We start from the raw sequence: 27120 nt of genomic DNA, 5'->3' as shown, positions 1-27120 counted from the left end.
ATGAATTAATAAATGATAATAAATGAAATGTAATAAATGTTTTCCTCTCTTTAGGATGGCTTTACGCCGTTAGCCGTAGCCCTGCAGCAGGGTCATGATCAGGTGGTTTCTCTGTTGTTAGAGAATGACACGAAAGGTAAAGTCCGTCTGCCTGCACTTCACATCGCAGCTCGCAAGGACGACACCAAATCGGCAGCTCTGCTTCTTCAGAATGACCACAACGCGGATGTCGAGTCTAAGGTCTGTCTGAAAGTTTCTTGCAAACATGTTTGGGGATTTTTTTTTTTTTTTCTATTTATCACTTATTTCATTTACAAAAACAGCATTGTGCTGGTCAAATCTATGTATTAAATATATATATATATATATATATGCACACACTTTCACGCACATATTTTCTAATGTAATCAAGAGCAGTTTATCATATGCTCTATATGTTTTGCTTTGAAATGTGATTTGTTCTTTTTATCCTTTAACTCACTCACCCACACTTAGTCCTGTCTTTAGGCAAGTGTCTTTCATTTCTTTGTTTTCCTTTACCTGTCAGTGTTCACTAACTGCCCATTCTCTCCTTTCCTCACGTCTCAACATAGATGATGGTGAATAGAACAACAGAGGTATATCCACGATAAACATTAAGCTGTTGACCCCCACCTCCACCCCTGCTTTGCCTAGAACACCCCCTAGTGTTGCTCCCACCCCTGTTGTACCATCTCTATTTTTGTATCATTTCCTGTTTTCTCTTCTCTTAATCACTATGTGCCCTCCCTCTCTGGGGATGGAGGAATGAGACCATGCTTTGGGTGGAGGGCTGAAGCATGCTTTGATTTCTGCAGCTACAGGCCGGGGTTCCACATCTAAACGCGCAGCTTTCTGATTGGTTAAAACTGTTTTGTGTCAGTGGTGTTGTGTGGTTGCTGGCAATGATTTTGATACTGGTGAATATAACTGTCGGTTCAAGTGTTTCAGTTTTTAGAGCCCATTGATGAAATACTAATGCTTTTATAAATGTTTTTACAAAAGGTTACAAAAAAACCTTTTGCTGGACAGTATCTAGATCAGACATGATCATTGCTATAAGTCACATTTAAGGCGAGACACTGCAGGTGAATAGGGTAAAAAAAATTAACTACTAGTTATCACCTTACTTACCCAGTTGATTTATTACACTGATAATTGCAAACATTTTTTGTATGACAAGTTTTCTAAAATGTTAGGTTTAATATGCAAATGAAGCATTATTTAAAGAAATATGCACAAATTTGCATAACTTTCTAGTAAAATCTAAACACTGGATGAAGCCAGTTTTAAAATTCTTGTTTTCTTGTGTTCAAGTTTTTTGACATTAAAGTTAAATGTTCTTACAGAGGGAATTCTGTCACTTTTTTGTCACTCCATAATTCAGAAAATACTTATTTTTGGGGGGGAAATAAAATGATGTATATAATCAAGCAAATTATATATGAACAAATCCCTCTGTAAAAACCTTCAGGATATAGATAGGAATAAAAATGTAAAGTTTGGTGTTTTGAGAAAACAGCCTTTAAAAATATGTATTGTAATTGAAATCTGTTGACACAAATATATGAAGTGCTATAATAGAAACACTTAACAGTGTCTTTTGGAAAACACTTTATGAAAAACAAAAAGCCCAAAATCTCAAACTTGACAGGTGCATGAAAAAACAGTTTTTGTCTGCAGTGTCTCCCCTTAAATACACAATGATATTAAAACAGGAGTTTTGTAGGTTTTAGTCACACACAAACACATAAAAAGTGTAAGCAACTACTTAGATTTAATTTAATTTAATTTAATTTAAAGATGCAGGTTATTAACTACTGTCCAATAAAATGCTCCCTTTAAATTATAATTGCCACCACCTTCATTTTCCAATTATCATATGATTGTGTTAGAAAAAGCTATAATTGAATCATTGTCAGAGTCGTTACTGTAGGAATTAAAATTGCATTTGTCAACCCATTTCATGGGTCTTTAAGAGACCTATAACATGTTATAAAATATTCACCAACTTGTTGTTTTTGCAACAAAACTATTTACAAATTAATTTATTTTTCTCATGTCTTTCTTAAGTCAAGGAATTAAAAATGTTATAAAAATAGCTAGCTTTTCTTATGCAAAATAAGAATTATTGCACAGTATTTTGGACTGTGTGAAAGGTTTAAACCATTTGTGAAAGTCCATCTGGGCTTTTGGAGGTTCAAAGATAATTCATTAGAATTAGAGTATTACATAATGCAAAGGTCACTTCACTGGCACATCCTTCTACTGTAGAAGTGAGAAAATGGTAGATTTTAATTTTGACCTTTTAAACTGCTTTTATTACTAACTGGAAGTAGCATGTTGTTCCTTTGACCATTAAATATTGTGAGACATCTATTCATTTGGTTTGGCTGTGAAAGAGGAACCCGGCTGCTCAGCTACAGAGATGAGATGGTCTGGTAGTTTAGTCCTCCCTCCCTAGGGGTTGTGCATGGGCCTTTAGACAAATACCTCCCTCGGTTTCAGTTAAACAGCTGGAAATCTTGCCGTTTAGAATCGTTGCAATGTTGGAAAAAGAATCTGCACATGTGCATGGTCAGGTTTTGCCCGCAGCAGTTTGGCTGTGTAGATTTATAACAGTTATGCATGATAGAGAACATTGCCAAATTGCAAACTTACAACCATATGTAAAGAGCTAAGTGCTATGTTCCAAGTCCATAAACACAATGATTCTCTGCATAAACATTTAAAGGGTTTTCATGAGTGAATGGAAATGTGAATGCGTTGATCATGATGACCGTATGGCGATGATCTATGAGAATGCTTTTTTAGTTCTCCCCATACAGTAGGTGACGGTATGTGTTGTCTCTTGTCTAGAGTTGGTTCTGTAAATATCATAGTCTATTAGTGTGCAACTGGAAATGTGTAAACCCCCGCTGTTTTTCCATTCACGCCTGCGGCTAATAATTGCAATAATTCCCCTCAAAATGGGTGGAGCCCTGTTCCCTTGGAGATGAGAGAGCAAACAGAGGCGAGGAAGGGTTATGCTGAGCACCACCTGCTTTGTGTAGGATTATTGGCTAATTGAGATGGAAATCTCCATGACTGGAAAGCCTTTACTGCAATGCAGCCTACAGGACACCTCCATCTCGCTTGAACAGCTGCGTCTCATATTCAAAATGTTCTTATATAAAGAGTTTATTTTTGATGTAATACACTCAGATCCACTGTCCTTTAATTTTAGTTTTTATTGATGGAATGTAAAGAATACAAATTAATTTGTGATTATTTGTAATGGGACTAAAGAATTTCATTTAACCATTAAAGAGAGGATCATATTCAGCAGTAAAAGACTCACTGTCTTTAGATAATCTCAAACTGAAGCCATATTTACAAAAAGAAATGTCTAAGGAAACACGGGTAGCTAAATGGATTCATAAATGATTGTTTTAATCATTCTGTTCTTTGTGTTTCTTTTCATCAGAGCGGTTTCACTCCTCTCCACATTGCTGCCCACTATGGAAACATCAACGTAGCAACACTACTGTTAAATAGAGGAGCAGCAGTGGACTTCATGGCAAGGGTAAGGACATAGCACCATCTACTGCTTCAGTGGACCAATTTTAACAGATTATAAGGAAAAAGTTCTCCCGTAGTCTGTTAAAATCTTCTCTTTGACCCTATGCTAAATAAGCTAAATGCTTTGGAGTCCACACTTTTGAATAAATCATTCAGATGGAAGCCTGTTTCTGCCACTGAATAAAAAATAAAAAAGGCAATTGTTACTCATCTCACAATTCTGACTTTTTTCCATCTTGCAATTTTAACTACTTTTCTCAGAATTGTGTGATACAAACTTGCAATTCTGACATTTTTTTCTGAGAATTGTGAGATATAAACTCAGAATTGCATGATATAAACGCACAATTTTGATAAATAAACTCGCAATTCTGAGAAATTGTGAGATATTAGCTCAAAATTCTGAGAAAAAAGTCACAATTGCAAGATATAAACTTCTGACTTTTTTTTTCATGAGTTTATATCTTGCAATTGTGACTTTTTTTTTTCAGAATTTTGAGTTAATATCTCACAATTCTGACTTTATACCACAATTGCATGTTATCAAGTCAAAATTGTGAGACAAACTTGTAATTCTGAGAACAAATCAGCCTTTTCCCCCTCAAAGCTGGACTTTATAACTTGCAATTGCAAGTTTCTATCTCACAATTTTGAGAAAAAAAGTCAGAATTGCTAGATACAAACTCACATTTGCAAGAAAAAGGTTTGAATTGCAATTCTGACCTTATTTATCGCAATTGTGAGTTTACATCACACAATTCTGACTTTATAGAGGGTTTTCACTTACGTCAGGATTTGATAAGTTACCTAGATGCACGGCTATATTGCTGATACTCGGATGTAAGCAACAGCATGGATTGCACTTTAATGTACCACTGAATATGTTGTTCTGCTAATTTATGCTTTCTAAACCATGGAAAAAACATGTGGAAGCTGCTAAATCATATAGAGAAAGACTTAGTAAGCAGGAAAGGGTGAAATATTTTGACAAATAAAGTTAATAGGTGGTAAAGATACGTACGAGCAGTATTAATTAAGATATTAGTCTAATTTTTCACCTACCTGACCGGAAATGATAAGAACAAACACGAATGTTGTCAAGATTCTTGCCCTGGAAATCCTGGTTCAGTTTGGCCAACCACAAACGCCTTTTGTTCCTCAGACAGTTTATTGGACTCTTCTCCTTGATTTGTTATAACCTTTGGCAGTCTATAATACTCCAAATCTTTTTTCCGGTCTTTAAAGATTAATACATACCAAAACATGACAATAATTGACAATTTTCAGCAGCAATAATCAGCAAAACATGTGAGTTTTGATTGGTTCAGTGGCATTGTTTACGTTCAGTGATGCTAATATGGCCGACTGATGATGTATCGTGAAAACACTCTTTAATTCGCAATTTCAAGTTTCATATCGCGCAGTTCTGACTTACAATTGTTAGGAAATTGTTTGTTAATTTTTCAAATTAAGCTTGTTTTAATATTTTATTTGGTGGTGGAAACGGACTTCCATAGATTTACATTCAAAATTCAGCTAGACTGTTTCATTATGAGTGTGGTCATGCAGTTCTTCTAAGCGTCAAACGGGGGCAGTATTGCATTAATATTATACGGTGTTGTCACCAGACTGAAGCCTAAAATGTTCCATAAGTGGTTTGATGAATGAGCTAAATGATCTGCCTAAGGCTCTTTGTGAGCACACATGCTCACATGTATATGTGTGTGCATATCTGCCAAATGCCCTCCCGGCTGAACTCTCCAAACTGTCATATGGCCGGCACAGTCCAAACAAACGCATGCATGAATGTGCTTCAGGCTGAGAGTCACATGCACACAGCCGCAATGCATCTCATATGTTATTCAGAATATTCTGTATTCTTCCACAGAAATAAATATTAGTTATAAGCAAGCCTCTGGCTTGCTTAGTTGGGGACACTTTCTCTTAACACAATATTGCATTTTATTTTATTGTTTTTGATTAACTACCTTTACCTATAATGTGAGTGTTTAATGTTGCCTTTGGCATTGTTGATGTACTGTTTCCTATTTAATACTGTACAGCCGCCTTGTCACAATTCTGTATTGTTAAAGGCGGTATATAAATAAAGGTGACTTGACTTGACTTGACTTATTCCATACATAGTTATTTTGATTTAATCTCTGAAATGTGATTGTACCTGCGAAACCTGTAATCTTTCTTGTACCTGCTGTGTGTCTTATGGTGTTTGTGTGGGTTGCATACAGAATGACATCACTCCACTGCATGTGGCGGCTAAGAGAGGGAATGGCAACATGGTTAAGTTGCTGCTGGACCGAGGAGCGAAAATTGATGCCAAGACCAAGGTAACACATACACACAAACACATAAACACATGCTATACTGCGAATTTAACTACAAATTACACTACCATTAAAATGTTTGGGGTTGTTAAGGTTTTTTTTTTTTTTTAAGTTTTTGAAAGAAGGCTGCAAAATATAACAGTAATATTGTAAAATATATAAAATAACTGTTTTGACATATAATTCATATAATACATGTAATGTAATCCTATGATGGCAAAGCTGAATGTTCAGCATCCATTACTCTAGTCTTTAGTGTCACATGATCCTTTAGATGCTATTGAAATATGTTGATTTGGTGCTCAATAAACATTGCTTGAAATGGTTAATGTTGATATTTTTGTGGAAACATACTGTTTTCAGGATTTTTTGATAAATAGAAAGTTTAAAAGAACATGATTTTTTTAAACATTCTAGATGTATTTATTGTCACGTTTCAGTTAAATTCAGTTCTGTCCATTTAATGCATCCATTTTAAATGAAAGTATTAATTTCCTTAAAAAAAAACAGAAATCAAAAACAAAATGTAATCTTATTGACCCCAATCCTTTAAAAGTGCAGCTATGGAAATGGACATATAAAATATACTATTACTATAGGAATAACAAGAAGAGAGTTGTTTCGGAAATGAAACCGTGCTTCAGTATGTTTCACCTTAATGAAAATGTCAGGCAGCTTCTTAGGATGTTTCTACAGTTATATATAGTAGCTCATCCTTTGACCTTTGACCTTGATATCACAGGTGAGCCCAAGTTTCAGAGAACATTATGCACCTTGTAAATATGCTGACAGTAGATGGGCACACAATACAATTTGGTGACTGAAAATAGCTAAATAAAATGTATATCAATAAATATATTTCAATAAATAAATAAACAAATCTTCAGTGTAGGCGCAATGGTAAAGGTAACTATCAGGCAAGATCCAAAGTATAAACTGCAATACATTATACTGCCTAAAGTTGAATAGCTTTGCAAGAAATATCAAACTGGTCAGCATGTGGTGTCAGAGGAGCATCTGGAGGTGCTGATTTTTGTCCATGGTATCAGCTGTTTTGAAAAGTATGGTACTTTTTTAATATTATGTAACATTTTATTTTTGTGTTTGTGTGTGTGTTCATATAGGATGGTTTGACCCCTCTGCATTGCGGCGCACGCAGTGGACATGAGCAGGTTGTTGAGATGCTGCTGGACAGGGGAGCTCCCATCTTGTCCAAGACGAAAGTAAGACCTCTGCTTCTCTGACCGCAAGAATTATTTTGCCTCTTTATGTGTGTGTGGGTATGTTTGATTGCTGGTATGTTTGAAGACTGCCCTCATGTGGCCATTATTTCTACAGAAGTGTATTTTGTCAGGCCCTCTTCCTCAGATTTTCTCCTGATTCCAAGAAATCTGATACTTCACCATAGATTGTGGGTTTAGGTGCCAAAGGATGAGGGATTTCCTGTCACATTTGCAAGCCCCTTAAAATGATTTTTCTTGTAAATGCATCAGTCTCTTCAAGCAGAGTGTGACCTTCCTTAACACTAAACACTGGCTTTCTTTGCATGTTTAATATTTTAAGGCTTTCCTGCAGGTTTTGTGTAAAATAATCTGTTTTTGAATAGCTACAGTGTTGCAATTATCAAGTTGGTTTTGAACAGACAGATAAAGTGTGGTCACATTTACCATTGATTAGACGAAAATTCACAGGCAGATCCAGTAATTTCAAGGAATTTCACGCAAGGGAAAAAGATTGTCCCACGCTGTTGATCAAGTGAATTTACTGTGTTGACCAACAGACAGCTGCTTGATTTGAAAGTGGCTTCTGTGTGAGCTTTATACATTGATTCGCTGCACAACTGATAATAAACAATGGACCGTTTTTGCTCATATGACTACAATTTTATTTTAATATATCACTAGTGGTCAACTGACATATTGCCGAGGCTGATATTTTGACCAATACTTGGCATTTAACTATCAGCATCTGTGATCTTTTTTTTTTTTTTTGGTCTATAAGTGTTAGAAGCTTTGATTTTGACAATACCAGCATCTTCGTGCCTTATTAACTGCGTAATGTAAAATTTGCATTACCTGATCTTTATTTGAGAAAATAATTTCCAGTGCACAGCAGGGTCAGAAATGAACCACCTTTTCCAATATTTAGCCCCCTGGAATTGATTTCCAGCTGTATTTTTTACATTCGTGAGGGCAATTTTTATAACCACCTTATTATTATAAAACCCATATGTTGTCTTTAATGTAAAATACTCAAATTTACCCAATTACTTTGTTGTCAATGACAATAGACTGTTTAAAATTGTGTCTAAATTATGCATGTAAAAATACAGGAGCTCATGGGGCTGTAATATTATAACAAAAATCATTATTGTAGATTATTGCTCTTTTATTGTAATAATGATTATTAATATCAATATAGAAAACAGTATCAAATGTTTTTGTTCTGTTTTGGCCACGTCACATTCTAGCTTCACAGACAAACATGTCACAAGTTGTACAAAATCTCCCGTTATAATCACAGAAGCTATGAAAATAATCGTTTATATACATCATATCTGTACTGTGTTGTATATAATAAGGGAACTCGCAAGTGTGCATACTCATTGCTTAACTAATCTAAGCGCCTCTGATTGGCCAATGCATTCCTAAGTTCCACAGAAACACATTTGATTGGTTGTAAGGCTCAGCGCTGCACAAAACAGAGCATAAAAGCAATCTGATGCAGTATGAGCGAATATAAACACTTTTCATTCATTTTCACATTTCATTTAAATTGCAACAACCCTAATATGTTTAATTGTGCAGGGGCATTTTTTGCCCCTTTGTCTTAAATGTATGGGTCATTTTTGCAGCATTTTTGCCACAAGCCCTTGTTAATTTCCAACTCTGGTGCACACAAACTTAACATTTTACTTCCTTTTTAGTCATGTTTTGTTGTTTATTTATGAAATATGCTATAATAGAATTACAACATGAAGAAGTTGCTAAAGTATAAATCCTTTTTAATCAGTCTTTTGCATTTTTCATCAAATTCATCCAATTATTGATTTCAAATGTAATAAATATTATGTAAAATAAATGAAAATTTAGTTGCAGCAAGGGACTTATTAAATTTTTTTTTCTAGTTTTAAATTAAATTAAGTGTAATATCATATACATTGGTTTTATAGTGACCATCAGCTATCAGATTTTGCCATCAAAAAATCCATATTGATTTAAGCACTATCTATTACCATTATTTTTGTTAAATGTCCATTGCTGTTTTTTGGTTTGCTATAGAACGGTCTGTCTCCGCTGCACATGGCGACCCAAGGGGATCACCTGAACTGTGTCCAGCTGCTCCTTCAGCACAATGCCCCCGTGGATGATGTCACCAACGATTACCTGACGGCACTGCATGTGGCTGCTCACTGCGGACATTACAAAGTGGCCAAAGTCATTGTAGATAAGAAGGCCAACCCTAATGCTAAAGCCCTGGTAAGAGCAGAAAATACCCTCACGCTGTTCCTTTCTCTCTACATTTCTTTCTCAGGGTGACTGGGTTCATTTTCCTCTGTTACCAGATGCAGCTGTATGAATGTTAATCTGTTGCTTCACAATGCGTGAGACAAAAACACAGTTGTGGCAGGGAGGATAACACAATGTGAGCGTGTTGCCATAGTAATACTGGGACTTTCTTATGATGGTTTAAAAATAAACTTAAAAATAACTTTAAAACAGATCAAATGAACAGCGGCACACAGCTTTATTACTGAATACCGTGGGTTCGTTCAACCAGAGGAAGGTTTTTGTGGTTCCTCACTTCTGGTAAATGTGGGTGTGGTGGTATCTCAGTCAAGCAGAGCATGTGTGTGTCTACATCAACAGAACGGTTTCACACCCCTTCATATTGCCTGTAAGAAGAACCGAATGAAGGTGATGGAGCTGCTGCTGAAACACGGGGCATCACTGCAGGCGGTTACTGAGGTACGAGAAATATGATGATTGAATGTTTGTTGATAACATGTGATATGATATTGTACTATAAAACCACTAGAAATTCATTGTTTAGTTTTAAATTAAGTTTAATGTTTACCATTTAACTTGGGAAATATAATAGCACAAGAGGTTTTATAAATGTTTGTGTTTTGTTTGGTTGTTTTAGTCGGGGTTGACGCCCATCCATGTTGCTGCATTTATGGGTCATGAGAACATAGTGAAACAGCTCACGCACCATGGAGCCTCACCCAACACCACCAATGTGGTACGTTTCCTCTTTAAGAACAGTGTCACTCACAGATACAGTTTAAGTACTGTGAGTCATTCTGTGAAACTTTTACTTTTGTAAATGCATTTCTGTCACATTCTATGAGACATTTGTTCATATATGCCATTGTGCAGTTCAGGCTGAATGAATACAAATGAACTTCAGTAAATAAATAAAATTATGTTATATAAAAAAACATTACGAAAATACAAAAATTAACTGATGTTTTATGTGACTAAATGGACATATTTTGTTTAAATAATTTAGTCTAGTATGAAAAACAACAAATTATGAATGTTGGTCCTTCGGAAACTCAAATAATTTCACTTCCTCTTCCTTGTGTCATTCAAAATAACTGTTCATTATTATTTTAAGGTGGATGTTTTAAATGTTATTGTTTTTCTTAATATATGTACATTTTTGTATTGTATTGTGAATGAGAAAATTAACACAAATTATATTTTATTTTATTTTATTTTTTTACATTTAATTTAAAGTTTTGGTTCATTTTTTTTTTAGAAACTTTAATTTTATTAGAATTTGTATAAGGCTATCTTGGCATAATGGATAACAAAATTAATATATTTTGTTTTGTTTTGTTTTTTTTTCATTAAAAACGTCACAATATTACTATGTAATAATGAGCTTAAAATTAATTTTGAACTAATATATTGTGAATGTAGCGTAAATTAGAAAATCAGTACAAACTATATAGTTTCTACATTTAATTTACAGTTTTGGTTAAAATCTATATATATATATATAGAAATATATAGAAATCTATTGTCACGGGGGCGGAGCAAAGCGACAGACACAGTGGGCGTGACGTCAGGCCTCGGAGAGGCTTTTATTAAACAATAAAACAAAGTGTCCAAAAAGGGGGAAAAAGTGTCCAAAACAAAAGGGGGGGATCTGGTGTCCTCGAAGTGACGGGGTTCCGTGAAGGAGGGGTAGTGTTCCAAAAGGGAAGGGTCCAGGTAAGGGGCGGAGTCCGGCGGCCGCACGCGCTCCCCGCTCAGGTCCGGGGTGCGAGGGGCGGCGGCTTCTCTAGCGGCATCGTCCTCCTCCACCTACGCGGCGCTTCTGGGGGATAACACGGCCCGGCATCCTGGCCCGTCAGCCGTTACGGGTGCGGTCCTCATCCGGACCCGCGGGGTCCGGCAACTCGTCCTGCGGCGCTGGTTCCCTCTTCACCCCTTCCTGGACCCACGAGGACACCAGCGTGCATGCACGGGGAAGAGACCGGTCTCCTGAGGAGAGGCGCGCTCGGCATTTTAACAGCGGCGGTGATGAGGCTTCATTCACATCAGGTGTGCCTCATCACACGCCGCCAGACCTGGATGTTTCGGCGCCCCTCCTCCTCCCACACGCCCACTCCCGTCGGGAGCCTGGTGAAGGGCGGCGATTACCGACGGGGTGCAGCTGACAATAAGGGGGGGAGGCAGTCGACTCGTCACACTATATATATATATATATATATATGTTAATAGAATTTGTATAATGGCTGTTCTGGCTTAATGGATAGCAAAATTCATATACTTTTTTTTGTTTTCATAAAAAATACTCAATCACACATATTATTGTGTAATAATGTGCTTAAAATTAATTTTGAACTAATATATTGTGAATGTTTTGTGAATGAGAAAATCAATACAAAATGTATATATATATATATTTAAGTTTTGGTTACAATCTTTTTTTTTTTTTGAAATATTTTAATACAATTTGTACAATGGCTATCCTGACATAATGCATAATTAAATTCATGTACTTCTTTGATTTTTTTTTTTTAAATTGAAAATACTAGTAAAATCACATAATTTTACTATGTAATAATGAGCCTAAAATAAATTTTTTGAACTAATATATTGTGAGTGTAGCGTAAAAAATCAATACAGAGAATAAATAGAAATATTTTAATAGAATTTGTATAATGGCTATCCTGGCATAAAGCATAATAAAATCCATATGGAGAGTTTATTTGCAAAAACAGATAACTTTGTGTTTTTTTTGTTTTTTTTTACAATTTTCAAAAATTATGTTTTTTATTATGTTATCATATTGTTATTATGTTTTGTTATAATAATTATATTAAAGCTCACATGCACTTCATCAAATGTGTTGTAGAGAGGTGAAACAGCATTGCACATGGCAGCAAGAGCCGGACAGGCTGATGTTGTCAGATACCTGCTACAGAATGGTGCTAAAGTGGACATCAAAGCCAAGGTGAGACACACACCTTAGCTCAAATTTGAATAAACCACTGTCCACATCCCATCACACAAATGATTAGAACATGACAGATGGTAAATTAGCTTTTCAGATTTGCCTAACATCTCTCTCTCTCTTTTTCACTGTCCATTTCCATAATGACAATTTCAAGGATGACCAAACAGCCCTGCATATAGCTAGCCGTCTGGGAAAAGTAGAGATTGTGCAGCAGTTGCTGCAGAAGGGGGCGTTACCCAATGCTGCCACCACCTCCGGCTACACCCCTCTCCACCTCGCCGCCCGTGAGGGACATCAGGAGATAGCAGCACTCCTGCTGGAGCAGGGAACATCACTCTCTGCAGCAACTAAGGTGTGTGTGTTTGTACTGTATGACCACATAAAGTGGTGTTCAAAAGTCAGAGACAATATGGAACATTAGAATTTAAAATCTAATTTACATGTAGGTTTTAATTTGAATAAATGTAACCAAAGAAAAGTTATGACATAAAATTAAGAAAAAATACACTACCGTTTGGGGTCACTACTACATGTTGATGATAATGTGACACTGAAGACCGGAGTAATGGCTGCTGAAAATTTAGCTTTGCCGTCACAAATAAATAAAATAAAATAAGTTAAAATAGTAAACAGTTATTTTAAATTGTAATATATTTAGCTATATATTTTGCTTTATATTGCTGTTTTTTTGATTAAATAAATAAATAGACAAAGTGAACATTAGAAATTTCTGTCAAAAACATTTTCTGGACCCCACTATACAGTATGTGGTTTGTGTGTCTGTCATAATAAAAATAACAAAACTATACATATTTCACTCTTTTTGTTCTCTCTCCTTTTGTTTCCATATATACATCCACAGAAAGGGTTCACTCCCCTGCATGTGGCTGCAAAGTATGGGCAGTTGGAAGTGGCCAATCTTCTGCTGCAGAAGAAAGCTGCCCCGGATGCTGCAGGAAAGGTTGGTGAACAAAAGCATACTTCATGCACAAAACAACATGCACAAGACATATACAAATATGCCATTTATGCATGGTGGTTTACATTTGTTTACTTGGTCCTGTCCCAAATATTGATGAGGACTTCACTCGTGCTTGTTCATGGGGTGTCCAATTTGTCATTATGATTCAAAAGTCAGAAAATAGGGCATTGATAAAACATTTACTATAATTTAATGAAATCTTTGTTTAAACTACTTACAAAATGATCAGAGAACATGGCTATTGTTAAATGGCCTTCAATTAACAAACCTGGCCAGATGGTGTAGTTACAACATCGACCAGCAGGGGCTAACTGGGCCAGGGTAATCTGAGGGCATCATTTGGGACAGGTCCTTCATTTGTCTTCGTCTGTTCATCTGTGTCAGCCTCACCCCAAATGGTTCCTTCTTACTATTCTCGCACTACAGAGTGTGACTGTCATATCTAGCTTTATTGAGAGACTCACAGAGCTGACAAGTTTTGCTGATTTTCTTACTGTATGTGTCATTCCGTCAGCTGTGCTGTCACGAGGGTGTGGTTTCCTTAACACAGATTAAGCTTTTAAGTACAACAATGCGGATAAGAAATATGACACAGAAGCTTCAAAGAGTAGGCTACCCAAAAACGAAACTTTTGCTGAAACAGTACTCACCCTCAGGCCATCCAAGATTTAGATTTAGATGAGATTTGGAGAAATGTAGCGTTACATCACTTGCTCACCAAAGGATGCTCTGCAGTGAATGGGTGCCGTCAGAATGAGAGTCCAAACATCTGATAAAAACATCATAATAATCCACAATTAGTCTATGCAACTCCAGTCCATTAGTTAATGTCTGGTGAAGTGAAATGCTTCATGTTTGTAAGAAACAAATCCACCAAGGCATTTTTTTTAACTTCAAACCTTTGCTTACAGTTAAAATACGGATTATGTACTCATATTTTAGCCAGAAGCGACAATCTAAAGTTAAAATGTCTTAATAATGGATTCGTTTAGCGCTGTACCAATTCCTTGATTCTATTCGAGTATTTGTTTAAAAAAAAAAAAAAAAAACGACATTTGCATTTTGCCCGGGTCGAGTAACTGGCAAAATGCACATTCCACATATTAAACCCATTAGAAAATCATAATAAAGCATAATGCTATTAAGCATTCATTCATTGCTATTAAGAATTAATGCTAAATGCTTAAGAATTCATGAGTTAAATAAATATATGCGATGCAGGTTTAATAAATGCGGTTTAATTTAAGTTTACATGATTGTAATTTGCATATATGTGCATCTCATCTCATCATGTCTCAGTTCACAGTAAATGCTGCTACACAAACTGTTATCATTTACATGCGTGGAGTGTCTCAAACGCCATCTCTGCATGTTGTGAGTTTGGGTTTATTATAACGTTCATCTGGGAACACAACGTGCACCATTTCATCAGATTTGTAAGGTAAATCATTTATAAACCTAGAGAATACATCATTATCTTTGTATGCTAACTACTACTCATCGCGATTTGAAAATAAAAGTTTAAACCCTCACTCTGAGTTTACACGTTTTCATGTCCATATATTTAAAAAATCACAATGACTGTATCTTTTCTGTCATAAAGAAATGGCCAAATAGTAAAGATTAAGTGGACATTTGAATTAAATGTTGTTGAGGCAAAATCGGGGCACCATATCAGTCCATTATATGGAGAAAAATGCTGAAATGTTTTTCTCAAAAAACATAATTTCTTTACAACTGAAAAAAGAAAGACATGAACATCTTGGATGACAAGAGGTTGAGTACATTATATGTGAATCTTTGTTTTGGTAGTGTAAAAACAATTGTCAGGCCGTTGGCGCCCTCTGCAGGCATTTGTTATAATGCATAATATACATTAGCTCTATTGTTTTAATATATTATGTAATTTAACAGTTTTGGTTAATAAAGCCATATGATTTCTTGCTTTTGATACTTTATTTGAACTAATTATCATTGCCTCATTGCTGTTATATATGTATTTTAACTCATTTTAGAGGATATTGTTCACTTATGCCTATTTTTATAACTACAAAAAATTATAATTATCCGACTACTCGATTAATTGTCACAGCTTTTTGCGGTAACAAGACATTAGTTGATGGACTAGAGTGGTGTGGATTACTTGTGGATTATTGTGATGTTTTTATCAGCTGTTTGGACTCTCATTCTGACGGCACCCATTCACTGAGCAAGTAATTTAATGCTAAAGAAGCAAACTCTACATCTTTGATGGTCTGAGGGTGGATACATTTTCACAAAATGTTCATTTTTGAATTAACTGTTCCTTCTAATCTATGTTAAGGAAAGACACACTCATCCTGTGAAAGGTGTTTTTTCACTTCATACTGTGTGTGAACTCATGCTGCTAGCTTAATGTGGTTTGCTCAGATTTCTTCCCTCTAACTTTAACATGGTGTGTCTGTGTGTATGTGTGTGTGTACACCCACCCGTGTGCACACCCATGTACTGTATGTGCTGACATACATGCATGCGTCCTATGTTTGTGTGTATGTGTGCGTGCATGCTGGTGTTTGTGATCGTGTTGCGGTCTGCGTGTGTGTGAATGTGCTGGGGTCTGTGTGTGTATTGTAGACTGGGTTAACACCGCTGCATGTGGCTGCTCACTATGATAATCAGAGAGTGGCTCTGTTACTCCTGGACCAGGGAGCATCTCCTCATTCTGCTGCGAAGGTACACACACACACTCCAGCCCATCGAGTTTGGGTTGCTGGATTTACCCTTCCGTGCTGTTTTTCATTGAAAATCTTAGTGACCCTACATAAATCACATCATGTGCTGTTTGTGACTTTGCCATTTACAAATCCCATCTGTGGAGGATGTCATGAAGTCTCAGGCTGAAAAGTTGATGTTACGTTTCAGAAAATTAAACTAAACTAACTCAAATTGACACACAACAGCACAGAAGAGTTGTTAAACAGGCTGTATTCTAACACTAAGCTCTGCAAAAATCATTTTCTTAATCATTGTTTTTATTTTGTGGTTCAGTAAACAGAGCTAAAACAAATGAATAAGTGCAAGAAAATTTACCTGAAAAACAAACTTGTCAGAGAAAATATGTCTTGAATTAAGTTTGTTTTATTTGAAAATAGTTTTTATTCTTGTTTAAAGCATAAATCTCACTAAATATTATTCAAATCCCCTAACGGGACATGGCGATGAAAAATAAATATTTAAATGCTGTTGCATTTGCTCACAAATCTTTTTTTGTGTTCTCTGTGAACTCAACTTTTGCAAATCAACAGAAAGAATTTTCCTGGAGGAGTGCAAAAGTTTTGTAAGCAAATGCAAAGGCTTTGAAATTAAATTTTTCCTCCAATTTAATTTTTTTCCCATCACCATGTCCCTTTAGTGATTCTGCATGTTTGATTAACGCTCAAAGAAAAAAACACAATTTCTCAGGTAAATTTATATTGTTTTTAGCATTTTTAGATATTTATATGAAAAAAAAAAGATATACAGTGCAAAATGTTAATTATTTGACCAAAATAAAAGGGATCATACAAAATGCATGTAATTTTTTATTTAGCACTGACCTGAATACATTTTTTCAAATTAAAGGTGTTTACTTATAGTCCACAGGAGAAAATAATAGTTGAATTTATAAAAATGACCCAGTTTCAAAGTTTACATACACTTCGTTCTTAATACTGTGTTGTTACCTGAATGATCCACAGCTGTTTTTTTGTTTAGTGATAGTTGTTCATGAGTCCGTTGTTTGTCCTGAACAGTTAAACTGCCTGCAATTCTTCAGAAAAATCCTTCAGGTCCCGCAAATTCTTTGGTTTTTCAGCATTTTTGTGTTTTTAAACCCTTTCCAACAATGACTGTATGATTTTGAGATCCATCTTTTCACACTGATGACAACTGAGGGACTCCTTTGCAACTATTACAGAAGATTCAAACACTCACTACTGCTTTAGAAGGAAAAACAATGCATTAAGAGCCAGGGCGGTGAAAATTTGATCAGGGAAAATGTAACTTATTTTGTCTTCTGGGAAGCATGTAAGTATCTTCTGTAGCTTCTAAAGCGCATGACTAAATTAAAAAAAAATGTTACGCAAAATTAAAAAAATTACACATCTTCATTCTGTTCAAAAGTTTACACCCCTGACACTTAATGCATAATTTTTCCTTCTGAAGCATCAGAGAGTGTTTGAACCTTCTGTAATAGTTGCATATGAGTCCCTCAGTTGTCCTTGGTGTGAAAAGATGGATCACAAAATCACACAGTCACTGTTGGAAAGGGTTCAAATACACAAAAATGCTGAAAAAAACAAGGGGACTCATGAACAAAAAAAACAGCTGTTGATCATTCAGGTAACAACACAGTATTAAGATTCAAGTGTATGTAAACTTTTGAATGGGGTCATTTTTATAAATTCAGCTATTATTTTGTCTTGTGGACTATATGTAAACATCTTTAATGTAAAATATCTTATTCAGGTCAGTACTAAATAAAAAATAACATGCATTTTATATGATCCCTCTTATTTTTGTAAAATAAACATTTTGCAGATTCTGCAAGCTGTATGTTAACTTTTGATTTTAACTTTTAAACTTTTAAATATGATTGAGTGTGAGATTTTTGCAGTTCCAAATTTCATGGCTTGCATTTTCCCAGAGTTGGGGTATATAGGTTAATGTTAAAATGTTTCTTACAGTCTCTGTTTTGCTAAATTAGTATCATCAAAAAAGTACTGGGGAAAAAACCAAGAAAAGATTATTGCATTTATAGCAGTTCTGTTAAAAAATATCTGTATCTTTGTATCTTGTTTCTCTCTCATTCTCTGTAGAATGGCTACACACCTCTCCACATCGCAGCTAAGAAGAATCAGTTGGAGATTGGGACAACGTTGCTGGAATATGGGGCGGAGTGTAACACAGTGACCCGTCAGGGCATCAGCCCCCTCCACCTCGCCGCACAAGAGGGCAGCGTAGACCTCGTATCCCTGCTGCTCACCAAACAGGCTAATGTTAATATGGGCAATAAGGTAAACATACTTACACATGCATATTACACATACACACAGCACATGGCTGAAAATAAGTATTAGTTTGACTCACAGTGTGTGTTTGTTAAGCAGAACGGTCTCACGCCGCTGCACCTGGCTGCACAGGATGACAGGGCAGGCGTTGCTGAAGTGCTGTTGAATCATGGAGCAGAAATTGATGCCCAAACCAAGGTCAGGGTTCAGGTTTTGTGTTGTTTCCAGTGATTACATAACCACTACTATCAGACTGATTCATTGTGGACTGTACTGCATGTCTGATATTCTCGTCTTTCATATTCTTCTAATAGAGTGGTTACACTCCGTTGCATGTGGCGTGTCACTATGGCAACATTAAGATGGCCAACTTCCTGTTAGAGAATCAGGCCAAGCCTAATGCCAAAACAAAGGTGAGTCTGTTTATAGCTTGTAAAGATGTGGATATGATCTTGTTTTGCATGTAAATTGACTCTCACTGTCGTTCTGTGCATAGAACGGTTACACACCTCTTCATCAAGCAGCGCAGCAAGGCCACACCCACATCATTAATATGCTGCTTCAATACGGAGCTTCGCCCAATGAGCTCACAGTGGTGAGTACTGAGGCACGCTGGGAATACCTGCTTCACTCAGCAAGCTGTCAACCTTGGTCAGCAGTACTTGTACTGTAGCACGCACTCACATGTACACATACACTACCGTTCAAAAAGTTAGGGGTGAGTATGTTTTTTTTTTTTTTTTTAAGAAATAAAACTTTTATTTAACAAGGATGGATTAAATTAGTCATTTATGGAAGTGAACCTTACATAAACACACATCTTACTCTTTTTTATAATATCTACATTTACCAAGTTATATATTATAATAGTACATATGAAATGCCTCATATACAGTCATTTTCTTTGTGTTTGTGTGTGGCAGAATGGGAACACAGCTCTCTCCATCGCCCGACGACTGGGATACATCTCCGTAGTGGACACGTTAAGAGGAGTTACAGATGAAAACCTCACTGCCACGGTAACGTATTCAACCTGCCTCACCATCTGTGTCCTGACCTACTTTCCTCAACATCTTCTAGCCACAATGTCCCTGATTACCATAGAAATTAATACCAGGCGATTTGCTTTTGCATTCTGAATCAAATGCACACCAACCAGCCACATCATGCTAATCACTTCTGAGGAAAGAATTTAAAGTGCCCCAGTTACGCCGTTTGAAAATTGTCTTTCATGCAGCGTGTAATGTAGACATATGTGAATGCAAACGATCTGCAAAGTTGTAGCCGAAAATGCACCATAAAAAAAGTTATTGTCTCCCAAAAGAAAGAATCGACTCTGAATAGCCTGAATGAGTAGTTAGTAATTCGAATCCTACTTCCGTGATGGCTACAAGTCACAGGGTAACACATTGGCTGGCCCCGAACAACTTGACCTGCCCTCAAACATGTCATTTTACTGACCACTGCTTCTAATCTTAGGGAATTCAATGCAGGATTCACAAAATGGGTACTTTTAAAAAATGCCTCAGTACCGAGTTTATTTGGACCAGCTGGCTCCACTGCATCTCAAACTTAATAAATAATAGATGTTAATATTTTCTATCAAGTGTTCAAAATACTAAAGACCAGTCACAACAGACTGGGCCATCTGAGCAATCAGAGCTGAGTAGGCACACAGAAAGGAGACTGAATATTTGAACTGCTTCAAATGAATTATTTGAGAATCACTGAAAAATGAGGCAATATTAAATCCATATTTTGAAAAAACTAAAGTGTTTTGTGTCCTTGCATGCATGTAAACCAATTGTAGGAGACTCCCTAAACAATATTAAGAACTTTAAAATGGCTTAATAGGGGCACTTGAAGTCTTGTGTTATTTCATAAATCCAAAACTGTGTACGCCATGTTATGTTTTTTTTTTTTTAATTACACTTCAAATAGAATTTTAAATATGCTCTGTTTCAACTGTTAATGGATATTCAGTCATTTGTGCTGTTTTTTTCTATTAAGATTACTTTTGCCATCATCTGACGACAAAGTTAGTTAAACTTTAAAAACAGTAATAATTTAATAACACTCTCTAAATAAATGTTGTTTGCACACTCTACATTATAATGTTGTGATGCCTGTATTTACTTGTAGCATTTAAAATGATTGATTTTAGTTTTTTTTGCTGTTATATTTTTAATTTAATAATATAGTATAATAATAGTATAATATAATAATTGAATATAATAATTGTATAAAATATAATATATATCAAAATAGTATAAAATGTTTAATATGCCTGTTTCTATTTCTGTAATTTATTGGTTATTGGCAATAACACAAAAATAATTATTGTGTTATATCCGGTATAAGGTAGAATTTTTACATTTGTATTGTCATTTTAAAAGTAACTTGTATTATTATTTCATATTATGAATATAATTTGCAGTATTGTAATGCAATCTAATGTAGTAATATAATATAATATAATATAAATACAAAATATTTCTATCATTTGGTGGTTATCGGCAATAGCATAAAAATAATTATCATATTTAATAATCATATTTAATAAAACATGATTATCAACTTATCGGTATAAGCCAGAATTTTTACATCTGTATTATGTCATAATTTATTAATATAATTAGCAATTTTATGCAATATATTTTAGCAACATTTTTAATTTAATTTAATATAATAAAATAATATAAATATTAATATTCCTATATATTTATGTAATTTGTGACCCTGGACCACAAAACCAGTCTTAAGTAGCATGGGTATATTTGTAGCAATAGCCAAAAATACATTGTATGGGTCTTGGAATTTTCTTTTATGCCAAAAATCATTAGGATATTAAGTAAAGATCATGTTCCATGATATTTTGTAAATTTCTTACCGTAAATATATCAAAACATAATTTTTGATTAGTAATATGCATTGCTAAGAACTTCATTTGGACAACTTTAAAGGCAATTTTTTTGCACACTCAGATTCCAGATTTTCAAATTGTTGTATCTCGACCAAATTTTGTCCTATCCTAACAAACCATACATTAATGTAAAGCTTATTTGTTCAAGTTTTAGATGACATATTAATCTCAATTTTAAAAAATGTACCCTTATGACTGGTTTCATGGTCCATGGTCACATTTATTGGTTATAGGAAATAACTTTAAAAAATTATCGGATTATCGGTATAAACCAGAATTTTTACATTTGTATTATGACATTTGATTTTAAAAGTAAGTTGTATTATTATGTTATATAATTAGCAATTTATGCTATTTATTCTCCTGGAAATCTGAGTATGTTTAACTTACATTTTGCTTATTTTCCATTTTTGACCAGCCTGTAACTGAGAAACACAAGATCAACGTCCCGGAGACCATGAATGAGTTCCTCGACATGTCTGATGATGAAGGTAAAACTGATTAAGTGCTGATCTAAACACACCATGCACAGTGTCACTATTTCTTTGTGAACTATATGGTTTTATACTGCTGTAAAGAACTCTTCACTCAGCTGTGACCATTTGCACACTGAGTCAGTGAGGCAGTTGTTAAAATATTATTTAAATTCGTCTTGCATCCAGCGGTATATTCAAATCATTTTGACAGCTGCCCCACTAGCTTGCACCATGATCACCGGGCTGACACTATCTGCCTTAATTATTCTGTGTTTGTGTGTATGTGTGTGTGAGAGAGAGAGTGAGAGCGTGTATGTTTAACCTATTGCTGTGTACTGTATGTTTGACAGCTGTGAAAGATCATGAAGCTCAGGCTGATGAGGAAGAAGGTACACACTTCTGCAGTTCTGTTTTTTCACTCCCTTTGTAATCATCCCTCGCTTCAAGCGCACACTCGCTCGGCTTAGATGCGTTCCTCTCGCCTGGCTTTGCAGTGCGCTGTGTATTTTGTCTGTATGCATATAACCAGAGTGTGATTGCTGTGATTTCCTGTGTATGCCAACTTGACACACACAGTTTTTTTTCATATTTACAAATGCTCATACAATAACAGATGCCCACAAAAGCCTGTATGTGGCTCATACAGTTGCCTGGGATACAGTGAAGCTTACGTGCAGTGTGTCAGGAGGAGAAGAAAACACTCCACGTGTTGACTATGATGCCAAACTCTCTCTCTCGTCTCCTGGTGCAACGTTGAAATATTCATGATGCTTGATGTCCCTCATTGCACCCTTCTCCATGGTTACGTGGAGGGATGAGGGTATACGGTTACCGTGTGTGTCAGCAGATATGCTCACAATGCCGCCGGTGACACTGACTTGGCCCACAGGTGTCACCCCTCTACCTGAGAGCGGGAGAGACATGCAAAATAGAGAGGGATAGTTATGGAGACAATCTTGGAATATGATAAAGCAGTAAATGCTGAAGTCTAGTGTTGAAACTGCTGTCTTAGCAGTACACTGAGAGGTCAAGTGAGCGTTTGTGCATGTGCGTGCGTGTATTACCAGCAGACGCCTATAATAGATCCATAGGTTATCCTGAAAGTTATCTGTGTAATCCCATTAAGCTGTGCATGTAGGGCTTGTGTCGGTCAGAAGCAATGAGCACTGCACCTTTGATCCCCAGTCTGATTTTGTAACTCATGCACACCTGTTTGTCGTCATATTATGGAGGAGACTGACTACCGACATCTATTGTTTTTATTTTACACTAATTATATTTGCTATACCCTAAACCTAGTTCTTCCTTACAGAACTTTTTTGGATTTATAGAATTAAATTAATATGATTACATGTAAAGTGCTCCTACACTTTCTAACCCATGGCTATTTTAGTATTGTTTATGTATGTATGTTTGTTTATTAATATTTTAACACTTTACAATAAGGTGTCATTTGTTAACACTGGTTAATGTATTAACTAACATTAATATACAATGAACAATACATTTATTACACTATTTATTAATCTTTGTTAATGTTAGTTAATAAAATTACAGTTGTTCATTGTTTGTTCATGTTAGTTCACAGTGCATTAACTAATGTTAACAAATGCAACTTGTGATTTTAATAAAGCATTAGTAAATATTGAAATTAACATAAGATTAATAAAAGCTGTAGAAGTATTGTCCATTCTTAGTTCATGTTAACTAATGTAGTTAACCACTGTTAACTAATGAATCTTATTGTAAAGTGTTACCAATATTTTTATATTAATCTTTTTAATATTACTTATTATTTTTAAAAATGTTAATTTTTATATTTTTAGTTTTCATTTTAATTTTATTTAATTTTTGTTGATTTATTGGCTTTTGTTGTTTAAAATAGTACTATTTAGCTTTCTTTATTTCTGTTTTAGTAAAGTTTGGTTTTATTTTTTATGGTTTTATGTAATTTTTGTGTTTTACCTTAAACTTATTTCCACATATTAATTTTTTTTTTTCAACAACTGAATTTACATGATTTTTCCATAAATTTACCAGTTGTTTGTGATGACTGGATGGGGATCATTCAAAATAATTTATTTTATAGGAGATCATTTTCAAAAATTTATTTTTGAAAAGTATTTTGAAAAGTATTTTCTTTAATTATGGATGAAACAGTTTTCAAATCACTTTTAAATAAAATCATAATTGTCATTCAAAAGTTTAGCTTTTTAAATTGTATAAAACAAATATAACATATACTGTAAAATATTTTGACTATAGAAATTTTACCTTTTTTTAAATTTTACTTGTTTTTAAAATTGTTTTTACATGACTATTCCACATCTGGAAATTTTCGGGGCTGTGGGCACCCTGTATTTAATCTCTTTGTTAATCTCTTTTGATTATTTTAGAATTTTATCACAGTGTAGTCATTTTAATATCATAATGGGGATATTTTATGTTTTTAATATCAAAGCCTAATGCGCCCCACGCACGTCCAAGAGCACAGTGCCTAGTTCAGCAAATTACACACAGTTAAAAGATGTTGCGTACATGCACTGTAACCACAGTACTTAAAAGACAGGTGAACTTCCTTATAGTTATGTAATGTTCTTCAGCACTTTGTAATGAGTTTTATAAATGTTCTACAGTGACTGAGTGTGAGTGCATGAAGAGACCTTGACATGAACTGATAAAAGAAAAAACATTTATCTGTTTGAGCAACTTTTCCACATTTACACACTTATGTCTTATGATGCCATATTAGAGATGAGCATTTTAGTACTTCAGCTTCAACACTTAGTTGCCTAATAAGCATTTTAGATTAGTTTAGATTATGTTAAATTAACAATAACAACACTGGTGCAGACCTGTTAACTTTCGGTCTGAAGGCCTGACATTAGGGTTTGTCAGCTAAGATTAGATATAATGTAAAGCATAACATGATTCAGATATGAGGATTTCAAAAAGTGAGTAAAGTGGTACACACAAGTCAGTTATCAACAAGTTTCTTTGTATTTATGATGACATTTGACCCTCAGAAGTACAGCCAAACCAGAAAAGGTATATATTAGAAAAGTGCTTGCACTGTCTCCCTTCATTCTCTTGAGAGAACTATGTTGACAGTACTTGGTGTCTTATTACCACCTCGCACTTGCTGCTAGACCTGCAAAATCTTTAGCAACACACACACAGTCACACACAGGAGCTGTGTGTTGAGTGTGTGTGTGCGCGCGCGCGCACGCGCGAGGCTGGAACGAGAGCAGAGCTCCCCTGACATGTGAGAGTGCAGCTTTGGTAGATCCTCCTTCGCTTGATCCAGGCTGCCTTGTGATTTAACTTTTACCGGGCGAATGTACGGATGTAAATCTCGCACATCCAGTGCCACGAGAGTTCTGGTCGACTCGGGACGAAAGACTCTCACATGACCAACCCTCATCATCAGTCCTCATCATCAGTGTTTTTCTCGAAGGATACAGGCTTCACTGAGAACTGAACAAATAATCGGAGGAATACGCTAATAACGGATTTATCTGTGTCGGAGTGGGATATGGCAGCGCTTTTATGTGAGTGTTGATACGGACTGTCGGTGTGTCAAAATACTGCGGTGTTTTGGGGCTCTGCTGCATACAGCGTTCACCGGCTGGACGCTGCTCGGATATATCATTGTATATGTATACTTTAAAAACTCAAGAGTGAAGTCAAATACAGTGTCATCTTTTTTTAGACATGGTCGTCTATTAGTCTTTGTCATGACTGCTCGTTGTCATTAAGTCGTTAATTCAGTACCGGAGTAGGAAGGTATTAGCGAGCCGGTTAGGGAAACGGAGGAGTTCGGTAGCGGGAGGGGAGGGGCTGCAGCACGGAGAGAGAGGACAAGCTAGAGTCGCGTTTATGAGAGAGAGAGACGGAAAAGATGTTGGCTGTGACTCAAATCCTTGAGAGTTGCCTACCTAGGCGTCATTTTGTGCGACATAGCCGCGTCCTTATTTTATAATATTAACGACTGTCCAAAAACTTGAGAGCTAACGTTAGTTAACGGCGTTGAATATCTACGATAATGACTAGGTGGACAGCTAGCAATGATTTGAGACGCAGCCATTGCTTTTTATGTTTTAACGTTAGCAAGAAGTTACGAATTATTACTAATATTACCGCTTTGTTGATTTCGATGGCTATAAAACCGTTACAATTGAGTATTTTCTTAGACTTTAACGTTATACTAAACAACAAAACCGTTTTGCTGGTTAAAACAGGTCTTAAAGCTTATTTGATCATCTGAAAAGTGCCCCAAACCCCTAGTTGACGGACCAGCAAACTGTCTTAGGTTAATTTAAACTTTTTTTCATAAGACAAGAACGTCAGATACATACTATAATATTTGTAAAAAGTGTTGTTTGAAAACGTAATTTATTAAATGAAATTGATTTATATTTTTATTGTCATGTTTCTAATGTCCAGTGCTTTTAAAAACAGCTTAAATAATGGCAGACTAAGATAATTTGCTGGTCTTATCTGGTTTAGGCTGATGTCCCTGTTTGACCTGCATGAAAGTGCCCCAGACCCTTCTAAAACTAGCAAGCAGACCATGCTGAGAGACTAGCAAACCAGCCTTTGCTGTTTTTGAATCAGGTTTAAGAAACTCTTGGGGGTGCGATGGAAACTTCTTAGCAGGAGACGCAGTGGTGCCCTGATGCAGCAGAATGTTTCTTGTATGTGTCAGTGAAATATCGCCACCTAAGTTTCTGTTATTCACTGTGGGACAGAAAAACACCCAGGTGTTACGTGACATCAATTAATAATCTAGAAGCTGCTAGCTTGATGTTTGTGTGACACAAGAAGACTGTGTGGACTGGTAGGTTCACCCCACGAGATGAATGCATTTGAACAAGACACTTAACCTCAGATTGCTCTAGCGGGACTGTCTTGTTATTAAGTGTATTCTAAGTCACTTTGGGTTTTATTTAATTAGAGCAGCGAGGGGGGAGGTAATTGCCGCAGCTGCTGATAGGTCACCTTACCAGTTCACCTTCAAGTGAGCTCACCTACAGCCTGTTTCATCCCTGCAGGTGAAGATGCGATGACCGGCGAGACTGAGAAATATCTTCGGCCACAGGACCTGAGGGAGTTAGGGGATGACTCCTTACCGCAGGAGGGGTACATGGGTTTCAGTATTGGAGCCCGCTCTGCCAGGTAATATCACTCATTTGGATTTTATGTATGGATGCTTGATTGTTTGTGAAGCTGTTTGTTTCTTATGCCGGTTCTCTATGAGTAGCAAATGTATATGGATTTGTAGGTTGTTATGGCACAAAGTAGATGGCTTTTT

The 27120-nt window shown here is 35.7% G+C and overlaps 1 protein-coding gene across 1 annotated transcript in view; it reads left to right on the top strand.

The window, feature by feature from the left end:
• Window positions 1-27120, top strand: part of ank3a (ankyrin 3a) — a 106721-nt gene that overhangs the window by 33046 nt on the left and 46555 nt on the right. The window contains 20 exon segments of the mRNA XM_051133877.1: window positions 55-240; window positions 594-617; window positions 3485-3583; window positions 5826-5924; window positions 7046-7144; window positions 9203-9400; window positions 9791-9889; window positions 10068-10166; window positions 12297-12395; window positions 12553-12750; window positions 13261-13359; window positions 15994-16092; window positions 18216-18413; window positions 18507-18605; window positions 18722-18820; window positions 18904-19002; window positions 19331-19426; window positions 21749-21821; window positions 22157-22195; window positions 26861-26984. Of these exon segments, the coding sequence (XP_050989834.1) occupies window positions 55-240; window positions 594-617; window positions 3485-3583; window positions 5826-5924; window positions 7046-7144; window positions 9203-9400; window positions 9791-9889; window positions 10068-10166; window positions 12297-12395; window positions 12553-12750; window positions 13261-13359; window positions 15994-16092; window positions 18216-18413; window positions 18507-18605; window positions 18722-18820; window positions 18904-19002; window positions 19331-19426; window positions 21749-21821; window positions 22157-22195; window positions 26861-26984 (2225 nt within the window).

Source organism: Labeo rohita, chromosome 17 (assembly GCF_022985175.1).
Source record: "Labeo rohita strain BAU-BD-2019 chromosome 17, IGBB_LRoh.1.0, whole genome shotgun sequence".
Taxonomy (NCBI): domain Eukaryota; kingdom Metazoa; phylum Chordata; class Actinopteri; order Cypriniformes; family Cyprinidae; genus Labeo; species Labeo rohita.
Note: the sequence above shows the minus strand (reverse complement) of the source record. Positions and strands in the feature narration are given on the sequence as shown.